The sequence below is a fragment of the Mus musculus genome, chromosome 16 (assembly GCF_000001635.26).
Source record: "Mus musculus strain C57BL/6J chromosome 16, GRCm38.p6 C57BL/6J".
In the NCBI taxonomy this organism is placed as follows: domain Eukaryota; kingdom Metazoa; phylum Chordata; class Mammalia; order Rodentia; family Muridae; genus Mus; species Mus musculus.
Window position 1 is genome coordinate 38337726 of NC_000082.6, and position 22766 is coordinate 38360491.

At 43.2% G+C, this 22766-nt stretch overlaps 2 protein-coding genes across 3 annotated transcripts in view; one reads left to right on the top strand and one right to left on the bottom strand.

Moving 5' to 3' along the window:
• Maats1 (MYCBP-associated, testis expressed 1) overlaps positions 1-4135 on the bottom strand; it is a 44107-nt gene extending 39972 nt beyond the window's left edge. Inside the window, exon 1 of the mRNA NM_001081025.1 lies at positions 3932-4135. Within this exon, the coding sequence (NP_001074494.1) occupies positions 3932-4052 (121 nt within the window). The 5' untranslated portion in view covers positions 4053-4135. The remainder of the gene's footprint in view (positions 1-3931) is intronic.
• A 5122-nt stretch (positions 4136-9257) lies between these two features.
• Positions 9258-15038, top strand: Cox17 (cytochrome c oxidase assembly protein 17, copper chaperone). Of its 2 annotated transcripts, none has more exons than XM_006521750.4 (3): positions 9258-9482; positions 11516-11604; positions 11952-12318. In XM_006521750.4, exons 1-2 carry the CDS (start codon positions 9376-9378, stop codon positions 11598-11600), a joined length of 192 nt encoding a protein of 63 aa, XP_006521813.1. In that variant the 5' UTR covers positions 9258-9375; the 3' UTR covers positions 11601-11604; positions 11952-12318. The 2 variants fall into 2 exon arrangements, with proteins under 2 accessions (XP_006521813.1, NP_001017429.1); NM_001017429.2 differs by lacking the exon at positions 11952-12318 and adding an exon at positions 14901-15038 and having other exon boundaries at positions 9274-9482.
• The last annotated feature ends 7728 nt before the right edge of the window (positions 15039-22766 follow it).

Here is a 22766-nt window from a genome sequence, read left to right on the forward strand (position 1 = left end):
ATCGAGTAGGTTCTAGGAAGGAAACCCAGGTCATCAGGCCCTTATATACGATTGATGTTATCTTACTGGCCTCTCTCATTTTTAACACTGAGTCTTGCTATGTTTTCCAGGCTAGCCTGGAATTCCTGAATGCAGGAGATCTTCCTGCTCCTGCCTTTTAAGGAAGAGACTAAAGGTCAGTGTCCCTGGCTTGCAATTTCTTTTCTCTTTTTCTTTTCTTTCCTTTTCTTTCCTTCCCTTTTCTTTTCTTCCCTTTTCTTTTCTTTTCTTCTTTTCTTTATTTTCTTTCTTTCTTTCTTTTCTTTCTTTCTTTCTTTCTTTCTTTCTTTCTTTCTTTCTTTCTTTTTGGTTTTTTTCGAGACAGGGTTTCTCTGTATAGCCCTGGCTGTCCTGGAACTCACTTTGTAGACCAGGCTGGCCTCAAACTCAGAAATCCGCCTGCCTCTGCCTCCCTAGTGTTGGGATTAAAGGTGTGTGCCACCCCGCTCAGCTTTTTTTTTTTTTAAAGATGTATTTATTTTATTCATATGGGTGCATCTTCAGACACACCAGAAGAGGGCACCAAATCCCATTACAGATGGCTGGGAGCCACCATGTGGCTGCTGGAAATGGAACTCAGGACCTTTGGAAGAGCAGTCGGTGCTCTTAACCACTGAGCCATCTTGCCAGCTGGCTTGCAATTTCTTAACTGGAAAGCAAACTAGAGAGTTTAGACATTGTCTAACTGTAACTGCTATGGTCCTGTTACCTTCTTCCATTTACCAAAGAATCTGTTAGATGTGGTTTTTTTTTTTTTTTCCTGTGAATTTCAAGTCAACTTATGGAATTGGAATGCAAACAAGAACCCTAGATATTCTTTCTTCTTTCCTATGAATGGGCTTCTTTTGTCCCAAGTTACCTAAAAAAATACTTCAAGAGGAGAAATCTTTATATATAAACACTATACGTATTTCCAGTTAAAAGAACACATTTAACAGTGCTAGGTAGATGGACCATTCACTGAAGTGCTTACCACACAAGCATGAAGACATGAGTTCAAAGCCCTAGCATTCACATAAAAAGCTGCACAGCAGCCTGTGTACTTGTAATCCCAGGACGGGGGAGGTGGGAGCGGGAGGATCCCTGGGGCTCCTGTCAGCCAGCCTAGCAGCATCGATGAGATCTACAGTCAGTGAGACCTTGCCTTAATATACAAGCTGGAGAACAACTGAGGAGGGCGCGCAGTATTGATTTCTGCCCCTCTCTCACCACACACACAGAAGGTGGATACATTTAGCCACCATTCTCCACGTTCAGTGCACTCAAAAGATGCAAACAGCACGACACCTTAAGAATTACAGACATGGTAAGAAAATATTCTCTATTAAGAAATAAATAAGATCAGCCATCTTTAGAATGTGTACCTTAGCTTTATACAGCCTGTGTGGACGATGGGGTCACGTTATCTCTCCAACGGTCAATAAATAATTACTTTACTACTGTAAGTATCTGCTCACTGGGTACATCTTTAACGATGAAGAGTACTGGGAACTGAGTGTATTATCTATTGATATCATCCAGTGTGAGGCCTGAGAGATGGCTCAGCTGTTAGGAGCACTTGTTGTTCTAGCTACTAGCAGAAGAACATGGTGGCTCACAACCATCCGTAATGAGATCTGATGCCCTCTTCTGGAATGTCTGAAGACAGCTACAGTGTAAGTAAGTATCTGCAATTTGTATGTTCAATTCCCAGAACCCACAAGGTGGTTCACAATCATCTGTAACTCCAGATCCAGGGAACCTCATGCTCTTTTCTGACTCCCGAGAGTACCAGGTACACATGTGGTACAGTTACAGACATGTAGGCAAACACTCATACACATTAAATAAATAAGTAACTTAAAAAAAAATCAACCAACATGACACTAAGTGGCTTTCAGAGAAAGAAATGTAATTTCCCAAGTAGATTTTTCTCAGGGGACACACATACCCTGGCTGAACATTTATTAGATTTATTTCATAAGACAGACGCAAGAAAAAACAAAGTAGACCACTGGACAGAACATGTGTGGTGGTTTGAATAAGTATGGCCTCCATAGGTTCATGTGTTTGAATGCTTGGCACATGGGGAGTGGAATTATTCTGAGGTGTGGCCCAGTTGGAGTAGGTATGGCCTTATTGAAGGAAGTTTTGTCAGTTTGTAGGTGGGCTTTGAGGTCCTCTATGCTCAAGCTCCACCCAGTGTGACACAGAGTCTCTCCCTGTAGCCTGTGGATCAGCATGTATATATAACTCTCAGCTCTGTCCCCAGCATCATATCAGCCTGGATGCTGCCATGCTTCCCGCCATGACAATGATGGACTAAACCTCTGAACTGTAAGCCAGCCTCAGTGAAATGTTTTCCTTTTAAGAGTTGTCCTGGTCATGGTGTCTGTTCACAGCAATAAGATCCTAAGATGGAAGTGTTGTACTGGCTAGTTTTGTGTGTCAATTTGAGTTTAGAGTCATCAGAGAGGAAAGGGCGTCAGTTCAGAAAATGCCTCCATGAGATCCAGACGTAAGGCCTTTTCTCAATTAGTGATCAGTAGGGGAGGGCCCATCCCATGGTAGGTGGTGCCATTTCTGGGCTGGTGGTCCTGTGTTCTATAAGAAAGGAGGCTGAGCAAGCCATGGAGGGCAAGCCATGAAGAGCAAGCCACAGAGAGCAAGCAACAATATCCAAGGCCTCTGCATCAGCTCCTGCCTCCAGTTTCCTGCTCTGCTTGAGTTCCTGTCCTGGCTTCCTTTGGTGATGAACAGCAATGTAGAAGTGTAAGCTAAATAAACCCTTTCCCTCCCAACTTGCTTTTTGATCATGATGTTTTGTCCCAGCAATAGAAAAGCTAACTAAGAGAGCATGCAGTCGGTAATTACACAGCCCAATCCAAGAAAACAGGTTTTCAGAAGAGATTCTGGAGATCCAAAGGAAATACCATAAGGCTGAAAATTATGCAGGGCTCAGGTGACAGCCTGTTTCTACAGAGGGAAAAAATCAGAAAAAGAAAGCATCGTGCTTAAATGGTTGCACTTGTTGTGGTATAAATCCAGTAGTCTAGTTAACACTTTTATACATAATACTGTGTACAGTATTGTAATAGGCTCAAGAGGATGACAGACATGTGTGAACCAGAACTTAAGGTCTGGAGAGGAAGACCACAAATGGAAAATCAGGGCATAACATAAACCGGAATTTAATTGGTCCTAGGGGAATGGGTGCACTGAGTTTATCAACAATGTTTTGATTAACAGAAGGTTGGAGAAAGAGGGGAGGAGGAAGAGGAGGAAACCACTGAAAACAAACATGAAGCCAACTGGAACCTCTTTACCCAGAACCCCAAATTTGGATTTGTCAGAACCTGGGGCAGGAAAATCACTATCACTTTCACTGGACATGTGTGTTTGAATGCATTGCGTGCCTCTCCAGCTCTGCAAATCACTTCACACTTTCTTTCTTTCTTTCTTTCTTTTTTTTTTTTTTTTTTTTTTTTTTTGGTTTTTTTCAAGACAGGGTTTCTCTGTGTAGCCCTGGTTGTCCTGGAACTCACTTTGTAGACCAGGCTGGCCTCGCACTCAGAAATTCACCTGCCTCTGCCTCCCAAGTGCTGGGATTAAAGGCATGCACCACCCGGCTCACTTCACACTTTTATGAATGTGCACCTGAATGATTGAAACCAGACTAGGTTTCAGGAAGATTAAATTATCAGAGGGAAAAGGGGTGACCCCCGTCTGGCACTTGGAGAAGCTGCGCACACCTGTGGCTTCCGAAGTGCTGCAGAGCGCGTGGCCCACAGCGTACTTGGGACTTAGGGCTCCCACCTGTGCGGTCCAGAGCCAGAGGGTTTGTCCTGGAGCTTGTTTTTTAGCACACCCTACCAGGTTACATTAGCTCCCAGGAGGAGTGGGCAGTCCTTACCGTACAGGTAATCGTACGTTCGATTGGCGAATCCGCCCTTGGCCCTCCGCACCTCTCTGCATTGATACGGAATCCTCTGATCATTGGGCCTGGGTTCCTGGATGGTCACTGTCTGGCTCATGGTGCTGCCTTTTTCCCTCCCGCCAGCAGAAAAACAGCTATGGGAGGCTTGGTAGCTGTGTACACCGTAGCTATGGCAACCGCAGAAGCACGCAGGGATAAGGGGCGGGGCGAGTTTCAGGAGGCGGGGAGGCGGGGCGGAGAAGTGAAAGGGCAGGGGGAAAGGCTCTGGGGGCAGTTTGAAGAGGCAGAAAGGAGCGACAGAGTAGATTTTGGGATACAGGGTGAACAAACCTGGCAGAATGAAGAGGCAAGACGTGGGGCGACCTGAGGAGCTGGGTACTGGAAGGGAATAGTCAAGAGAAAGGGAAAATCTAGCATGGAAAGAAGCAGGGCCAGGAAGAAGAGGCTAAGGGATAGGGATTCTGCCCAATAGAGCTGACGTCAGATGCTGGGGAAAGGGCTACTTGAGAAAACCAAGAGCTATTTGCTAGTGACCGCCCTTGCCGCCAGTATCTTCTAGAAATCCATGGGAAATCTCTTCACCTGCTAGAATTGGGTACTTTCATTTCTTCTTTTCCTTTCCCTTTCCTTTTCCTTCTTTTCTTTCTTTCTTTCTTTCTTTCTTTCTTTCTTTCTTTCTTTCTTTCTTTCTTTCTTTCTTTCTCCTTCCTTCCTTTCTTCCTTTCTTTCTTTCTTTCCTTCTTTCTTTTTGGTTTTTCGAGACAGGGTTTCTCTGTGTAGCTCTGGCTATCCTGGAACTCACTTTGTAGACCAGGCTGTCCTCGAACTCAGAAATCCCGCCTGCCTCTGCCTCCCAAATGCTGGGATTAAAGGCGTGCACCACCAAGCCTGGCGGTACTTTCATTTCTGAAAGCCTCTTTCCACAAGGTGGAGAAATCCAAGTTCCTGTGTGTTGGGCCTTGGAGCAGTATAAAAGCGGACATTGGCTTCTGTAATAGGAACTCTATCTCCAGGCTGCTGCTCTTGGTATTATGGTGCATGCGTAGTCTCTGCTTTAAATAGATAAATAAATAAATAAATCCTGCAATGAAAACTAGAGAGGCAGAAATGGGTCAGCTTTTGCCCATGATCCATTCTTCTTTTAAAAAGAAATTTCATAGTATCATTTTACCTTAAAATTAGCCAACGCCTCGAACTAATATTGTTCATTTATTTATTCATTCATTATTTTTGTGGCATTGGGAATTGAATTTAGGGTCTCACATATGCTATAAGCACTCTACTACTGAGATACACACTAGTCCAAAATAATCTCGCTATTATCACTAACAAAGTTAATTCTAATCTTTTTTTTTAAGATTTATTTATTATTATATGTAAGTACACTGTAGCTGTCTTCAGACACCCCAGAAGAAGGCATCAGATCTCATTAGGGATGGTTGTGAGACACCATGTGGTTGCTGGGATTTGTACTCAGGACCTTCGGAAGAGCAATCAGTGCTCTTAACCGCTGAGCCATCTCTCCAGCCCAATTCTAATCATGTTGAGAGAACTCTACACAGGGGCTGATTCCCTTTGTCTTATAAGGGAGGGGCCACTGTCTGTCCTTGACTCTGAGTAGGAAAGAGTGATGGGTGATAGAGACAGTGATAGAGACAGTGTTGCCCTTTAAGCCAAAGGGAGTGAGACATTCTTAGTTCTTGTCCTTAAGAATTTTGTACTATTTGGTCTTTTTCACATTGCCCATGGGAAATGAGATTCTGGAAACTTGTATAATGCCCTGCTGCAAGTGATAAAATGTCCTTTATCTGTAGCCCAGGAGTTTGATAGTTTCAGCCATCACATATGAACTGGCTTGCAAATGTGGTAAAACTCAGACTTTCCAGGCATCCAGAAATCAGAGAACATTGTATGATATGTATTTTCCCAGAGGAAATGGAAAGCTTTTTTTTTTCCTTTTTTTAAATTCAGAGGCAGACATGCAAATACTATGTGCACGCACACACGATAGTACATGTGTGGAGTTGTTAACTGCATACTACCATCTGAGTCCTGAGACTGAAGGCAGGTCATCAGGCTCAGTGACTTGTGTCTTTACCCACTAAGCTGTCTCTCAGGCCCTTCAATTTAACATCTTACCATAGCTCTTCTCTAGGGAATATCTTATTAATGTTTGTCTTGGGATTAAATGGGAAACAATAACTGCGTTATGTTTTGTATTCTTTTTTCTTTTTTAAAAAGATTTATTTATTACTATACATAAGTACACTGTAGCTGTCCTCAGACACACCAGAAGAGGGCGTCAGATCTCATTATGGGTGGTTGTGAGACACCATGTGGTTGCTGGGATTTGAACTCATGACCTTCGGAAGAGCAGTCAGTGCTCTTACCTGCTGAGTCATCTCAACAGCCCATGTTTTGTATTCTTAATGTCCACTTAATATAAAATAAACCATCTCAGTCTACAAGCACGTGGGCAGAGAAAGAAAAGTGAAATTTAATGCTTACTCATTCATCAAGGGTAAAAGGAAAAAGTAACCCGAATGGATAAGTTAATTAGACCATCTTAAAACAAGAGTTAAGCTGGTGAGTACAAATTAGTAAATGTCTCCCACTGGAAAGGAGACCTTTTGTTTGTTTTATAGACAGGACCTTGCTATGAGACCCAGGCTGGCCTTGAACTCTGATTCTTCCTGCTCTGGCCTCCCGAGTGCTGGAATGTGTTCGTTTCATCCTTCCCAGATTGCTCTGTATTTTTTTTTTCCATGGGCAGGCCATTTTACCTCAAAGAAGCAGCTATTGTAGGTCATAGCACTCAAGAGACAGTCTATAGGGTTTATTACAGTCTCAGAAGCATCTAGTTAAAGGAAGCAAGAAGAAGGAGATTTCTTTCCCTGAGAGGACTGTTGTTAATCAGTACCAGTCTCTCTCTCTCTCTCTCTCTCTCTCTCTCTCTCTCTCTCTCTCTCTCTCTCCCTCTCCCTCTCCCTCTCTCTCTCTCTCTCTCTCTCTCTCTCTCTCTCTCACACACACACACACACACACACACGGGATAAGAGACAGTTTATTCTGGGAACAAATATGGATGATTATGGGTCTGGGAACAGTTTCACACTACCCTAAATTCCACATTCCAGTATGGTGATATGACACTCCCATGTAGTTTTATAGTAAAGAAGCAAAATCATAAATCAAGACACTTCCCATACACAGCGGTAAAAACATTAGGTGGACAGGTCACAGGAAGGTAAGAAAATCTCAGCCATAGCCTCAGATGGTGTCTGATGATCTTCTCAGCCTTTTGGTTGGTGGGAACTGGGGGTTGGGGGGAGGGGGTCTGCTCATAGATTCCAAAGGGTTTACCTAATGCTCACAAAGATGTTAGATCACATACAGAAGGGGGCAGTAAAAGACCACTATGTGGGGACTAAAGCTGCTCCAATACTACTTGGCTATAATCCAGCAACCTTCCAGCCTTACTAAGATCTCTAAAATTGTAATCAGTTGATCAGCCTTTCAGGAAGTTCAGAGTGATGTGTGGTTCAAGCCAGGAACTTTCCTTCACAAAGGGAAAAATGAGAGGAAAACTTATCAGTTGCAATAAAGTTCCAATTCTCCTCCTCCTCCTCCTCCTCCTCCTCCTTCTCCTCCTCTGCTCCTTCTTTTTGTGGTCTACAATTTGTATCAAAGTCAGTCCTCACAATCCTTACATTTTCCAGTTCTACTCTTTTTCTTCTTTGTTCATTTACTCTACACAAAAATGCAGTAGCGCCAGTAAATACAGGTGAGTGGTTTGAAAGTGAAAGTTACTTTGCCTTTAGATACATTGCACAGGATAGTGCATGGACCATGGGGAGAGATGGAACCTCATGAGCTATGTAGCTCTGAATGAATCATATGCCCTTCTGAACCTCCGTTTGTTATGAAGATTAAATGCCTCTCACGCTCAACTCTATACAGGGAAGCTGTGATGCTGAAGATTATATTGATCCTAGTTGAATTTAAGAAATGCCAGGAAAAGGCATTTTTAATTCTGTTAATTGGTATAATGACAAATATCTGATTGCACAATTAATAAAACCAGTTTAGGAGCTGAGGGTATGTAACCCAGTTTGTAGACTATTTGCCTAACATGCAGGAAGTCCTTATATACCAGGAAAGGATGGCACACACTTGTAATTCCAACATTTAATAATCAGTTCAGGGTCATCCACAGATCATTCAAGGCCAGCTTAGGCTAGAGACTTTGTCTATAAATATTTATATTAAAATTAAAACCACTTTTTTGGGTGTGTGTGAAGAAATGGCTCACTGGTTAAGAGTATTGGCTGCTCTTCTGGAGATTCTGAGTTCAATTCCCAGCAATTACATGGTGGCTCATGACTATCTGTGATGAGATCTGATGCCCTCTTCTGGTGTGTCTGAAGACAGCTACAGTGTACTCAGATACATACAATAAATAACTACAAACCACTTTTTTCCTGACCTACAGCTAGTTTAAGGAAGCCACTCAATGCTGTACATCTTAGTGAACTTGAATACAATTAGAATGGTTGATTTGAAGCAATGGAGCTCTACTGAGGGGGTTACACTTTCAGTATCAGTTACCATGTCATTTACTTATCCAAAACACACACACACACACACACACACACACACACACACACACAGAGAGAGAGAGAGAGAGAGAGAGAGAGAGAGAGAGAGAGAAACAGAGACAGAGAGACAGAGACAGCCCATCACAGTTGTTGAAAGTAGAAAAAAATCTTATCTTCTTTCATGACTACTGTGTCATGATATATTATCTGAAAATTTAGCATATATGCCGGAGAGAAATAGGAGGTAGGGGGCCTTTGTATCTGTATCTGCAGAATGTCTACAAAGCAGGAAGGAAGAAAGACCATAAAATATCCCAGGGTGGAACCCGGATCTGCTACTGCTTGTCCAGTACCAAAAGGTCAGCCCTGAAAATACGAATACAGTTAGCATTATACTGGACTGAATGGGTCATATAGGAATATATGTATGCATGTATACATATAAGCATGCAATAACAATTAGGGAGGAAAAGGCCATGAATTTGAAGGATAGTGGGGAATGGGTATGTATATGTAAGGATTTGTAGAAAGGAAAGGGAAAGGGAAAATGATGTAATTAAATTACAATCTCAAAAACAAAACAAAAACAAAAACCATTCTGGGTGACCTTTTAACCTTTGCGCCAGCGCTGACGCCACGCCCTTGGAGCGAGGCCTTGTACCACTTCTTTTGCGCACGCGCTTCTTAGACTTACTTCCGTCCGGAGAGGCGGGACTTCCTGTCCCCCTTCGATTGACTGCGGAAGTGGAGACAGACGGCTCAGGGTAGTCGGAGTTTGGGAGCTTTGCGCGTGTGCGCTCATAGTTGCTTTCGCCTGGAAAGATGCCGGGACTGGCGGCCGCTAGCCCTGCCCCGCCCGAGGCTCAGGAGAAGAAGCCACTGAAGCCCTGCTGTGCCTGCCCGGAAACCAAGAAGGCGCGTGATGCGTGGTCAGTGCGTAGCCCGGGAGGGAAGCCCGGGCTTTAGCAGCTCGGCTCCACTCTGCTCTCTGGGACTCTGGAGATGCAGGGACCCATAGTTCCGCTGTCCTCTCTGCTCCCTGATCCCGCACCCCAGTCTCAGTTAGGGGTCAACGGAGAGGGCAAGAGGTTACATTGATCCCAAGGTTCTCGTCCTTCATTCCTTACTACGATTGCATTTTAGTCTTCTTAGGGATAAGACCCAGATAAATAGAAGTGCGTAAAGATGCTTCTTGATTTAAAGGCATTTAAAATATGTGGAGATTTGTTACCAGCCAATACTATACCACCAGCTGTGATAGATTTACTAAGACCTAGGTGTAAATTTTTCAGGTAATCTTTAGTAATTTTTTTTTTTTTTGGTCGAAACGTGTGAATAGTAGAACACAGGATACATTTCTGAAGGGATACCCTTTCCAAGAAGTTAAAAGTCAACCTGTCTGGAGCTGGAGAGATGGCTAAGTGGATAAAAGCCCTGGTTGACCTTCCAGAGGGCCTAGTTTCGATTCCCAGCACCCACACGACTGTTAACAATCTTGTGTAATTCCAACCCCAGAATAATCTGACACCCCCTTCTAGCTATTGCGGGCACTGCACACACATGGTGTGCAGGCAAAACACCTATACACATAAAAACAAATTGTAAAACTTGTCTACAGGACAGAGGTGATATTAATGTTCATCGACTTTATCATCAAGTCACAAAAGGTTTTGTTTGGTCTCCTCCCTTTTATGTAGCCTGGGTTCTGGGGCAGATACTGAAGTCCTCAGTGTGGCTATGCATCTCCATCTTCTCCCATCAAAGCAGAAAAATACTCGGAGAAACAAATATGGATTCTCATGGTGTGATTTCATTACCGGAGAGACTGAAACAGTTTTAAGTCTAGCCTGAACATCCGAGTGAGACCATGTCTCAAAATAAAAATAGAAAAATACACAAAACAAAGTATTCCTTGGTATTGTAAGGTAATAAGAGTGTAACCAGTTATTATTATCACTACCTATAAATGGAGAATTTAAAGATCGATCTGATACCAAGGTTCTTGAAATACCAAGGTAACCTGCTTAAGGAGACTTTGGTGTGGCTCAAGACTCAGAGCTTAGAAATACAGTCAGGCTTTGAATCTTCTCCCTCCAAGTTGGTGACCTTATGCAAGGTACTTAACAAGTCTGCTTCACACGTGTGTTGAACGAGTCCCGCATTTCTGTAAGGTTTAGCAGTGGGTGTCGGTGGTAAGGGGAAGCTAGCTGTTATACGGAACTCACTGTCACACCCAGTCTTCTCATCTGCTGGTAAGGATGGTAATAGGAGAACCTCTTATTCTTTTTGAGACAGGGTTTTGCCATGTAGCCCAAGCTGGCCTCCTCCTGAGGAGTCTCCTGTCTTAGCTTCCCGAGCATGATTACAGGGGTGTTTCAGTACATTTGGGCTCTTGTGACTACTCTTAGGATTTTATCATCACAGACCCTTAACCTTCTGAAGAACGATTCATCTTGGTTGCTCGTGGCTACCAGATCTCTTTTGATGTTTATGTTGTTGGGTGTTTAATGATTAAAGGTAGGCTTAGGTATTTGGATGTAAGAGGAAAAGGAGAAACAGGAAGTTAATTTCTGTGTGATAGGAGGACCAAACGTTAGACTCTTTCCTCGTCATTTTATGTAAATATTCAGTTTATTTCATTATAAAGAAATGTTTATTATTCCTTGGGTATAGAATAAAGGCATCATTTGCTACACATAATTATTTCATCTAATTAGAACCTTCCCCAGACAACAACAAAAACAAACGTTAAGACCTTAGTTCTATGGAACACTTTTGTGGGAACAGAACCATCTTAAGAGCAAATACCAGAGAGCAAAGGAGCTGAGCTGGTTGGTGTAGTAGGGATTTGTTTGTCACTCCAGCTACATCTGCACGTGCCCTGTCTCACTCCCTGTCACAGATTCTCCATGAATGTGCTTGTCGTCTATTTATTAGGTAACGAGTGCATCTTATTTTATAGCATCATTGAGAAAGGAGAAGAACACTGTGGACATCTCATTGAAGCCCACAAGGAGTGCATGAGGGCACTGGGATTTAAGATATGACGTGGTGAGTGAACTGTAATGCTTCAAGTTTGAGTGTTAACCTTACAGAGGTAGCTGCGAGGCAGGCAGCATTCTCCAAAAGGTAGCTTGCCTGGTTAATATAGCATGTTTAAGTAGCAGCTTAGTTCAGTTTCTAGAATGGGGTTGTAACAGTTTGGTGCCAACAATTTGAGGCACCCAGTAGATCTGAGACAGTATAAAGCTTTTGAGAACTGGTTTGACAAGAGCCTTTAGAGTTACATTATAGTCAGGAAGATGCAGGGAGCATGGCTGCGGGGAACTCGGGTACACTGGTTTCCAAGGTAAAGGAACTAAGTGGAAAATTCTCTTGGTTTCTTGTTTCTAATATAGGTCTGCAGTAGAGTTACTTTTTTCCAGTGAAAATGGAAGCTTTGTTTTAAGCCAGGTATTGTTCTAAGAAAACTAAAGCCTCAGATCACCAGTTTCCAAAGAACTTTGAGTCCAAATATCAATGTCAAAGGGATGTGCCCACCAAGACCACAGTCCGTGACTTCTGGTTGGAATCTCTTGCTTCAGGCGTTAGCTTCGCTCACTACTACACTTCTTTCCAGATGCTGATTTAAAGTCTCCTTAGAGAGGCTTTCCTCAGTGCCCCATGTAAAGTAGTACCCTTCCTGTCACTGTTCCAGGGGTACTCAGTAGGCCTTCCCAGATGTTCCGTGGCCACATTCTCCAGTATGGTAGCCACTAGCAATGTATGACTATTAAGCACTTGAATTGGCCATAATGAGACTGGGGAATTGATTTTTTTTTTTTTTTTTTTTTTTTTTTTGGGTTTTTCGAGACAGGGTTTCTCTGTATAGCCCTGGCTATCCTGGAACTCACTTTGTAGACCAGGCTGGCCAAATTCTTAACTTATAAGAAGGCTAGTGGTAATCTGTGGTTAGTGGCTTCTCTTGTTTTTGCAATCACCAGCTATATACTGAGCCTCTTCTTACAGCGGTCGTCCTCGCTTCCCTCCGGCTGGGCTGTAAGCTCCGGGAAGCATCTGGTTTCACTGCCAGAGTGTCCAGCATGTCCCAGCACCTAGATCATTGCCTGGCACATGGTTGGATTCCCGGGATGGGCTCAGCAGGATGAGAACTGGAACCTCAGCCTCGTAAGCACCCTGTTTGTGCTGCTCGAAGGCCACATCTCACTGTCACCTCCTAACTTATCGACAGTTGAGAGACACCCAGGCCACAGGCCAGTTTCATAGTAGTATCCAGCTGGTTTCTTTCTCTTCCACCTCGCTCTGGAATGTCACACATGACCAGTTGTGTTTGAAGTACGGGAGGGAGGAGATAAGGAGCTTGCCCTACCTGATAAGTCTGACTGGAGGAGGAGACTGTTTAAAGGCTCAGACCCAGCATCCAGGCATGGCTTTCTTCACGGTCTAGCTCTTTCTAGTCAGTTTTGTTAAGATTTGCCTAGAGCCTCAAGGGGATTTGAAGGCACAGTGAAGGGTAGTGGTGGCATTAAATGATTTGCATTCTCCAGACCAGAGGCACTTTGTCACTCCTGACAGTGATATTTTATCGCCAGCATGCTCATTTTTAGGATTGCACATTACCTTAATCTTCAGTACTAAAACTCATAATGAATACTAATTAAAAAGATGTGCTGCTGAAATGCATGAGAGTGTATACCTCAGAAGCCAAGCCTCTGACTATAATAAACTCCTGCACAGTTCCCTGCACTGCTCTGAGGTGAGCTTGATAGACTGCTAGGCCACGTTCTCTGAGAACCTCTTCGAGGAAACCACTCCACAGACTCGGGTTGCTCCAGCAGGGGTCATAAAAGTTCCTTAATTCAAAACCCGTCATAGATGTTGACATTCTTCCCAAGTAAGACAGATCTTAATTGGACCTGGCTGGCAGAGACGGCATAAGTATTATTCTCTTCTACTCTGTACAGCAGTGTCCCCAGGCCTCAGAAACACCTAAGCAGCATTCTCCAGAGTTCCCAAGCCCTGCCTCACCTGCTGACTGGAGCTCCTAGACGACTTCCAAGTCTGTGACATAAACCTGCTAACACGAAGGAAACAGTAGTGAATATGCTGGATATAAAATACCGGAGGACTTTACGCTAGCAAAGGCAGAGACTCAAAACTAGAAAGAAAAATTAGGTAGCATGGTAGTGAGTCTAGACAGTCTAGACACTTTTTTTCAGTCTTGCAACTTTTTCTTACTGACAGAGAAGGTAGACAATAAAGTCACCACCTAATTAGAAGTAGCAGGAAGTGAGTGGCTCTTCCTGCTTGTAAGGGTCAAAAGAAACATGGGAAATCTGCTCAAATCCATATAAAATAACCGGTATGCTAAGTTTTTGTTCATGTATTTGAATATTTAAATGAGACACTTATACGTAGGTTATCTACAAAAGCATCTCAAGATAATGCAGGAAGGGGTCATTTCCAGTGCTCAAACCTAAACACAGGACAGAGCACCTATCAAGACCCTATAAAATGCCCAGGTGCAAAAGACAGTCCCACTTGGCAGGGACTCTCCACCAGAGAAGAAGCAGTCTGTGTTCCACCTGCAGACGTAGCCCCTCTGATGAGCGCAGTGCCTGAGAAGTACAGGAGCTGCAGGCTGTGGGAATGGGGGGGGGGGGGGGCAGCTCCAGGTCTGCCTCTGTGTCCTGCCCGTGCCTTTGCTTAAGTGTATTGGTTTTCCTTCAAGGTTTTTAGACAAAAAGGGAATTTAGGTGTCTGTGTCTTGGTGAGGCTATTTTCCTGCCTAAACCAGACTAAGGGAACAGGTGTAGAATGATCTTGAGTTAGTCTTAAGAATTGGCTGCCTGAGTGACCATTCAGTATTCTTCTCCATCTTGCATATCGACTAGGGTGGTGTGTCCTGGCGAGAAGCCCGGCAGGCTGAGACAGGGCCAGCCGCACTGTCCCCTGCTGCTCTCCCTCGGGTTCTTTCACTGTGGCTGTTATTTGCCCTCTGGTCAAGGAGGAGCTTCCTGCAGGAACAAATATGGAACTGACCTTCCTTCTACCTTTGACACAGAGCGAGACCAGTTCTTGAAAGAGCAGACTTACAGCCCTCTTTACTTTATGTCTGGAAACACACACCGCCTCACCAAAAGCTCCTAAACGTCAGACATTGTGACCAGCAGTTGCAGGGGAGTCGTCAGTTAAGCTGAGCTGGGGTTTTGACTGGTTTAGAACAATTGTGACAGTTACTTAATATTTCAGTGAAGCATTTATTTCTGATGGTCCTGAGTCTGTAAATCCCTAGGTCCAGTTTGATGTCTGAACTCTGACTTTCTAAAATCAAATCTCTTCTGTAGGTGGCCTACTTTGTGAATGAATAATCCTTGAAGAATGAAGAAGATTAAATATTTTGGAAGTTCTTTGGAGAACTTTGATAAATGGATAAAGTATTTATAATTTATTAAAAAACAGAAGGAAAGAAAATATGCTGAACCGTCTTTGTTGTGTTTCTTTTTCTGTTCTTCGCATACCCACATCACTTTTAGTTCGGTTTCCTTTTTCTCCTAGTGAATATAGTAGCAACAACTGTGCCATGACTTTCTTTTGCTCATTATTGTGGCATCATGGGAATTTGAATAGTTATTGTTAGGAGAAAGCAGATATTCTCTCAACCAGTAAAATCTCCAAATTTGGATATATAGAAGCTGGAATGAACATCTTTTGTCTGTTCAAAATGATGTCAGACATATATCATCTCAGTCAAGACTCATTGGCCATTTGTGAGACCACACCTGTAATCCCAGCACACAGGAGCCAGAGCAGGGGGGCTGTAAGTTGAGGGGATTTTTTTTCTCTCTCCCTCCCTCTATCTTCTTCCTCTCCTTTTCTTTTCTTTTCCTTTCCTTTCCTTTCCTTTCCTTTCCTTTCCTTTCCTTTCCTTTCCTTTCCTTTCCTTCTTCCCCTTTTTTTCCCTTTTTTCCCTTTTTTTCCCTTTTTTCCCTTTTTCCCTTTTTTTCCCTTTTTCCCTTTTTTTCCCTTTTTTCCCCTTTTTTCCCTTTTTCCCCTTTTTCCCCTTTTTTCCCCTCTTTTCCCTTTTTTCCCCCTTTTTCCCTTTTTTCCCCTTTTTTCCCTTTTTTTCCCTTTTTTTCCCTTTTTTCCCTTTTTTCCCTTTTTTTCCCTTTTTTCCCTTTTTCCCCTTTTTTCCCTTTTTCCCCCTTTTCCCTTTTTTCCCTTTTTTCCCTTTTTCCCTTTTTCCCTTTTTCCCTTTCCCTTTCCCTTTCCCTTTCCCTTTCCCTTTCCCTTTCCCTTTCCCTTTCCCTTTCCCTTTCCTTCCTTCCTTCCTTCCCTCTCTCTAAGTGAAGTAGTCTGGCCTGGAAGATCCCAACTATTTGGCGAAGTTACTTTGTGTGTGGCCAGTTATATGGTAAGATAAACTAAAGGCAGTGTAGACCCTAGGGCCAAGATAGCTACCTGTTTTTAAGAACCTGGTCCAGGCTGGTGGCTAGATTGATGCTAGAACCTGGCTAGTCATGGAACTGGGGCTGTAGCTCATGGTGGAGCACTTGCCTAGCACACCCACAGCTCCTAGCACCAAATAGCTCAGTGCCACTGCCGTAGAGATAGCTGGAGCAGGACCCACTTATGAAGCAAGCTTGTGACCTGGGAGCTGCTTAGGTGCTAATAAAGCAGCTGTTCACATTCTGCCTTTTAGTGCATTGAGCTGAAAACCTCAAACACAGGCTGGAGTTAGCTTAGTGGCAGAGAACTTGCCTGGCATACACAAAGCCATGGGTTCTAACCCCAAATAAACCCCTCAAAACCAAATGTGTGGTTGATTCCTTTATAGAATAAAAGAGTTCAATTAGATCCTTCAAGAACCTGACCTAATTAATGGTTAAGTGTGTGGCTTTTTTCTTTTTTCCACTTATTTGTTTGTTTGGTTTTGTAGTAGTCATTGTTGTATAAGACCTAGGTCTTATGCAAGCTAGGCAGATGCTCTACCACTAACTCGGTCCCTAGCTCTCTTTTTACCGCTTATAGTATGATTGAGACAGTGGCCCATACTCCACTTGGACATACTCTGAGGCCTTCAACTTGGAATCTTACAGCCCCAGCAACTAGATGGCTTTGATGTATGACAGACATGGTTTTTAGAGCTAGCTATGTGCTATCAGTAAGTCACAATGGATCTTTCTCATTCTCAAACAAAAAACCCAATATCTAACTCAAAAGTTTTATGACCATAAAACTAATGTTATTTATGAAGCAACTGGCCGTGTATATTCAGTGTTACTAGCATTCTCTGTTTGATTTTTTTAGTCATAGTTTTACTTAATACTCATTTGAATATATATGTTTTAATAAATGCTGTGTGGCTGATAGAGACAGCTATGAACTAACTTCCCTTTCAGCCCTTGGAAGGTTGTTGCTTAGACTGCTTGCATACACCCCAGACCACAAAGTGGAAGACAGATAACCCCGGCAGCTGACGCTAAGTTTAAACAAACTGTCCCTGACATATCCTCTGTATTTGTATTTGGGGGGAGGTGAGACAGGGTCTTCCCTTATAGCACAAAGTAGCCTTAAACTTGTATTCTTGCTTCTGCTTCCTGCATACTGGAATTATAGGTGTGTGTAATCACACTTGACATGTCTTTAAAGCTTTATTTTATGGGTATGAGTTATGGGTATGTACCACATGTGTACTGGTGCCCTTAGAGGCCAGAAGAAAATATTAGTTTCCCTGGAACTGGAGTTACAGAGCCATTGTGTGGGTGCTGAGAACTGGACCCGGGACTCTCACAAGAGCAGTAAACACTCTTAACCGCCGAGCCATCTCTCCTGCCCTAATTATACGTATCTTAAAGTAGAAACAAACTATTTTTATATTTTTCAAATGTACTCTTATTTACTAATGAGATTATAATATCTTTTTCCCTTAGTATTTTGCTCAGTTAGTAGAATTCTGTATCATTAGATGTATGAATTATTCTATGGCTTACTATAACTTAACTGGAATTTTGTATGTATACTTACTATGTGTCAGAGACACCCCCCACCCCATCCCCCGGTAGAATTGCATCTCAGGCTGAGGCAGGTGATGTCAGATACATAGATACTGAGTATCTGTGCCTGTGTCTATCTGTGTGAATATGTTTTGTTGTTGGCTGGTTTTGTGCCTGTGTGAAGAATAAATCACCCCAAATTCACTGGTCTGAAGGTACCTAGAGGTTCTGCATGTTTTCAAGACTACTGATGAGTACTGCCCAATTCATATTTAGAAAGGCAATCTCCATGTGTTCCTTAGTATCCAAGGGGTCCCATTTCCCCCAGCTCCTAGGCAACACACTGATATTTTAACCTTTTCCAGTTTGATAGTTTTACTTGATTTGTGAGCAACGGAAGCACTTCACTGAAAACATATTTCAGAAGACCGTCCAGCCTACCCCTTGCTAGTGCACAGCCATCCTGGAGACAGTGTGCAGCATATCACTACTAATATGAAGAGATACTAACACAATAATGGAAAGATAGTCTGGCGTAGTAGATGACCATGGAATTCTGAGATACCTCTTTTCTATGTCTTTCTTATGCACAGTAATTCCTAAGCTCATTGTAGATACATTTATACTTTGTCTAACAGTTTCTTTGTTTAACCTTGAAGTAGTCAACTTTGAACTTGAAATAGGCCTGTATCCATAGACTGGGCCAATCCTAGAATTACTCCACCTTCCACGGGTGATGCTGTTAGAGAAGCTGCAATCTCCACTAGACAGGTGAGTTGAGTTCAAATGTTTAGGGACAGGGAAGTTGTCCTGAGCAGGACAGCTGATGGCCAGGGGTGTGTGTCTAGATCATCAGAATCTAAGCCCAGTGCACACTGTCCCAGGCATCTGAGAAAGGTTCAGTTTGTGGATATATGTTCATTCACAACATAGTTAGTAAAGTCTGATCTGTAGGAACAGCCCTAAGTGTTGACTATGTCACCTGAGTTACTGCTTGCTCCGTTAGACCAGAGACTGAGCTATGATTTCTAACTACGCTTTCAGGCATGACTGAGTGGATTTATTATATACAGTAAAGAAAGGTCAGAGAACAAATAGCAAAATACCATCAAAGCAGGTGCTCAAAACACCTAGCATCCAGCAGAGGTGAACAAGGAAGCCCTACTGAGGTAGCCAGCTGGAGTTCTGCTGCAGAGTCTGGGGAGGGCCATCTCCTTCAGGAAGGAGCAAATGACCACAGAAAGGCAGTGGCCTTGAATGAGCTGCTTACAACTTTCCAGCAGAAACAGCCTGGGAGGCCAAGGCAGCTGGAGTTTATGATTTCGAGGGTACTTCCAACTTCCCATTTCCAACACAGGTATTTTTCTATTATGGGAAAAGAGTAGTAATCTCTGTTGGGAACAGTTCTCTCTCAGGCTGTTCTCAAGGGCACAATATTTTAAATGCTCTTATCTGCTTGCCTCTTTCCTTGTTTCTGAGCCAGGAGTCCAGCCCGACCCAGGATGGATTTTGGAAGACACTTGACGTAAATGTGAGAGTTCAAAGCAGCAGTTCTCAACCTGGGGGTCGCAAAGCATGGGACTGTTGAATGACCCTTTCACAGGCCTAAGACCATCAGAAAACAAATACCTACATTACTATTCATAACAGTAACACAATTACAGTTATGAAGTAGCGAAAATTACTTTATGGTTTGGGTTACCCCAACATGAGGGACTGCGTTAAAGGGTCACAGCATTAGGAAGGTTGGAAAACCCTGGTCGACAGTGTGTGCATGGGGTCAGGGCAGGGGAGTGGGCATGGGCACTTCCAGAGCCAGCTTCTCAAAGAGCTCAAACAACACCTGACAATTTACCAACAACCATTATATATACGTGGCCTGCCCTCCAGGCAGAGACGTGCTGAGTAAGAGGCACTGTTTGAACTCTGGTGTGCTCAGTGTACAGAGATTTGTAAGATGAGTACTCTGCCCATAAAGAGCTTCTAATCTGATGAGTACATAAGTATAATCAGAAATTAAAATCTGAATGTTTGATATTGTGATGGGTAGTCAAGGTGCTTCCCTCAAGAGTTCCTATGTAACTCTGAAATGAGTTCTTTTATTTAGCTACTAACTACTTAAGTACTGGGACATGGCTCATTGATTAAGTGCCTGATTCACAAACATGAGGACTTGAGTTCCCATCTCCAGCCACATATAAAAGCCAGGTTTGAAACAGGCAGCTCTCCAGACCTAGAGTTTGCTAACCAGCCAATCTAACCAGTCTGAGCTCCAGGTTCACTGAGAGGCCCAGTTTGGAAAAAAAAAGGGGGTGGGGGAAGCAATACACTATTGACCTCTAGCCTCAACATGCATCCACATAAATGAATATATTACACACACACACACACCCCACCTGAGTGTAATGGCACACACCTTAAAATTTTTTCCATATGATATGTTTTGATCATAAACTTTTTTCCTCCCCAACACCTCTCTTATCCTCACTCACTTTCCTATTCTTTCTCTCTCTAAAAACAACAACAAAAATCAACAAAGATATCACATCTGGGGGAAGAAACCATCTCTTCTACCCGTCTTGAACAAGAAAGTACACACGTGGTTTCACTGGTCTGAGAAGAGAACACGCTGTGACAATCCACACACACAAAACATGGAGTCTGATTTGTGTTGGCCAACAAATCCTGATCACAAGGCCTGCCTACTCTAGAGTATGGTTGATATACCCAGTGTCACTTCATTGAAGAAAACTGACTTCCCTTCTCCTGGCAGCTATCAGTCCGGTTTCCCAGACACAGCAGAGCCAATGCACATACGAACTCAGACTGACAGCAAGCACAAGACCTGCACAAGTTCAAGCCAACCCACATCCCACCTCTAAGAAGGCGCATTGCTTGAATCCCAGCACTCGGGGCAGAGGCAAGTGGATCTCTATAAGTTCAAAGCTAGTCTGTTCTACATAGTGAGTTCCAAGCCAGCCAGTGCCCAGTGCTACAGTGAGATACTGTCTTTTAAAAAATGTAAAAATGTAAAACTCATTGTAGTTTCATCTTAAGTTTTGTGAGTTCAACGGCAAGCATAGAAAACCCCCCATAAGGGAAAGTGAGCACAATTGTGAGAGTCCAAGTTGAAGCAACAATTGTACCTGGTACCTGGTGCCATCCAGCAGGTGGATTGTCACAGCGTGTTCTCTTCTCAGACCAGTGAAACCACGTGTGTACTTTCTTGTTCAAGACGGGTAGAAGAGATGGTTTCTTCCCCCAGATATGATATCTTCAACTCCCCCTTTTCAGTATGACTGAGCAGTACTGCTATGTGTCTTTTTACAAAGACAATGGTTGTCAGTACACCTAAGGCTAAATGGTGTGAGCAGGGCTTGCACCTTCCATGTCCTGTCAGATCTTTGGACAAAACTGAAATCCTGTTTCACAGGAGGAAAGGGTAAATGGATATTGAGTAAGGAACCAGTGTTCCATATCACCCTAACCATCCTGAATGGTCACATAGAGTGCATAAGATCGATTCGTCCTAGAGTTAAGAAAAAATTGAAGAGTCAAAGAGAAAGTTGAAGAGTCAAAGAGAAAATTGGGTAGAGGATGAGAAATCGGCGCCTGGATTTGTAGAATCTGACGGTCAGCAAGAGTTCAGGAAGCTGTTTCCTGAAGAAGAGTCTGTAGAACAGTAGTTTCGGCCCCCTCCCCAGCCCCCATGGGTCCCAAACCTTTTGGGGGTCAAATGACCCTTTCATAAGGATCATCCAAGACCATCAGAAAACACAGAGATTTACACTGTGATTCATAACAGTAGCAAAATTACAGTTACAAAGTAGCAACAGAATAATGTTATGCTTCCGGGTCACTCCAGCATATGGTGTCTAGTAAAGGGTCAGAGTGTTAGGAAGATTGAGAAGCACTGCTGGAGAGGATCTCAGTCAGGACATGGTCAGCTCCAAGGAGCAGAGCAGCCAATTCCAGGCCATAAGCAACACAGGTATGTCCCTCACTCTCCAGCCTGGGGTTAGGATCAGGAGGTTTCACCTCTGTGACCGTGGCCAAGTCAGACTTTGAACAACTTAAACTGCTGCGGTTTGTCTTTGTCCTTCTCATCCTTAGGCATGTTGTCTCCTGACTGTGGAACCTGCAAGTGTTACATTGTTGTACAGTTGTATGAAAGGTCACAGGCTACCTTGTTACCAATGTGCATACCTTCTGTTCTGGGCTTGCCCACATATCTGTACCCTATTTTTGGCATGCCCAGCTGCAGAGCACCTGAGCAGATTTTAGACCTCCTTAAATAATCCTCTCCCCCTCTGCTTTTTTATTTTTCTCCTTCTTCTTAGAGTCCCCATCAGAGACTTTCCTTTGCCCCTCTAGTCATCTCTTACGAGATTTCTGGGTTTTTCCAGGTTAGTCTTCCCTCTAGATTAAAAACTTCCCTGAAGGGGATTGTTTTTTTTTTTTTTTCTATTTCATCTTTGTCTTTTGTTACTACCTCACAGCTCTCTAAATACATGCTTATTGGCTTAAATCACCAAAGGCCTTACTTCTGGCTTTTTCCACTGTGTGTACACTTTCATGTCTGTGGGTTTCCTCAAAAGGACATTACTATCTTAATACATACAATATATTTATTCTCTTATCTCTGTCAACTGACTTTTTAAATAAAAAGACATAATTTCCTGTTATTGTAGTCTGCCGATCTATAGACATCAATCTCACACTGAGACCCACAACATAGTTAGGTCCTCTGTTATAATGCCAAACACCTGGTAGGATGGTGTAGTGGAAAATTACAGTGAGACTCGTGCTGATAGGGCTTTAATCACCACTCACATATTGACTCTGTAAGTTTAGACAAGTTCCTTAGCTTCGCTAAGCCTTTTTCTTCTATTTAAAAATGGGAGTGTGGGGGTAATACAATAAGACCCTGTCCAAAAATCAGATGATAGAATAATATGTTATTTTGTTAGCATTAGAAAATGGTAGCTGTTTGGTAAATGTTAGTCCTCCCTGCTCAGTTCGTCTCAGGTGGAAGGACAGGGACAGTGGAGAAGGGAGCAAGGGTTAGTTAACCTGCCTGTCTCTTTAAAGGGCCAGGGCCAAGCCTATGGGCTGTCTTGCTGACGAAATTCTATCTTGGAGCCTTGGTTGCTTCTTTGTGCCTGCCCATTGACAGCTGGCAGGGACTCCAACCCCAGCAGGGAGCCCCCCCCCCTT

Coding starts and splice junctions, on each gene's coding strand:
- Cox17 (XM_006521750.4), top strand. CDS start 9,376: ATGCCGGGACTGGCGGCCGCTAGCCCTGCCCCGCCCGAGGCTCAGGAG. Junction 9,483..11,515: donor AAGAAGGCGCGTGATGCGTG/GTCAGTGCGTAG, acceptor CTTATTTTATAG/CATCATTGAGAAAGGAGAAG.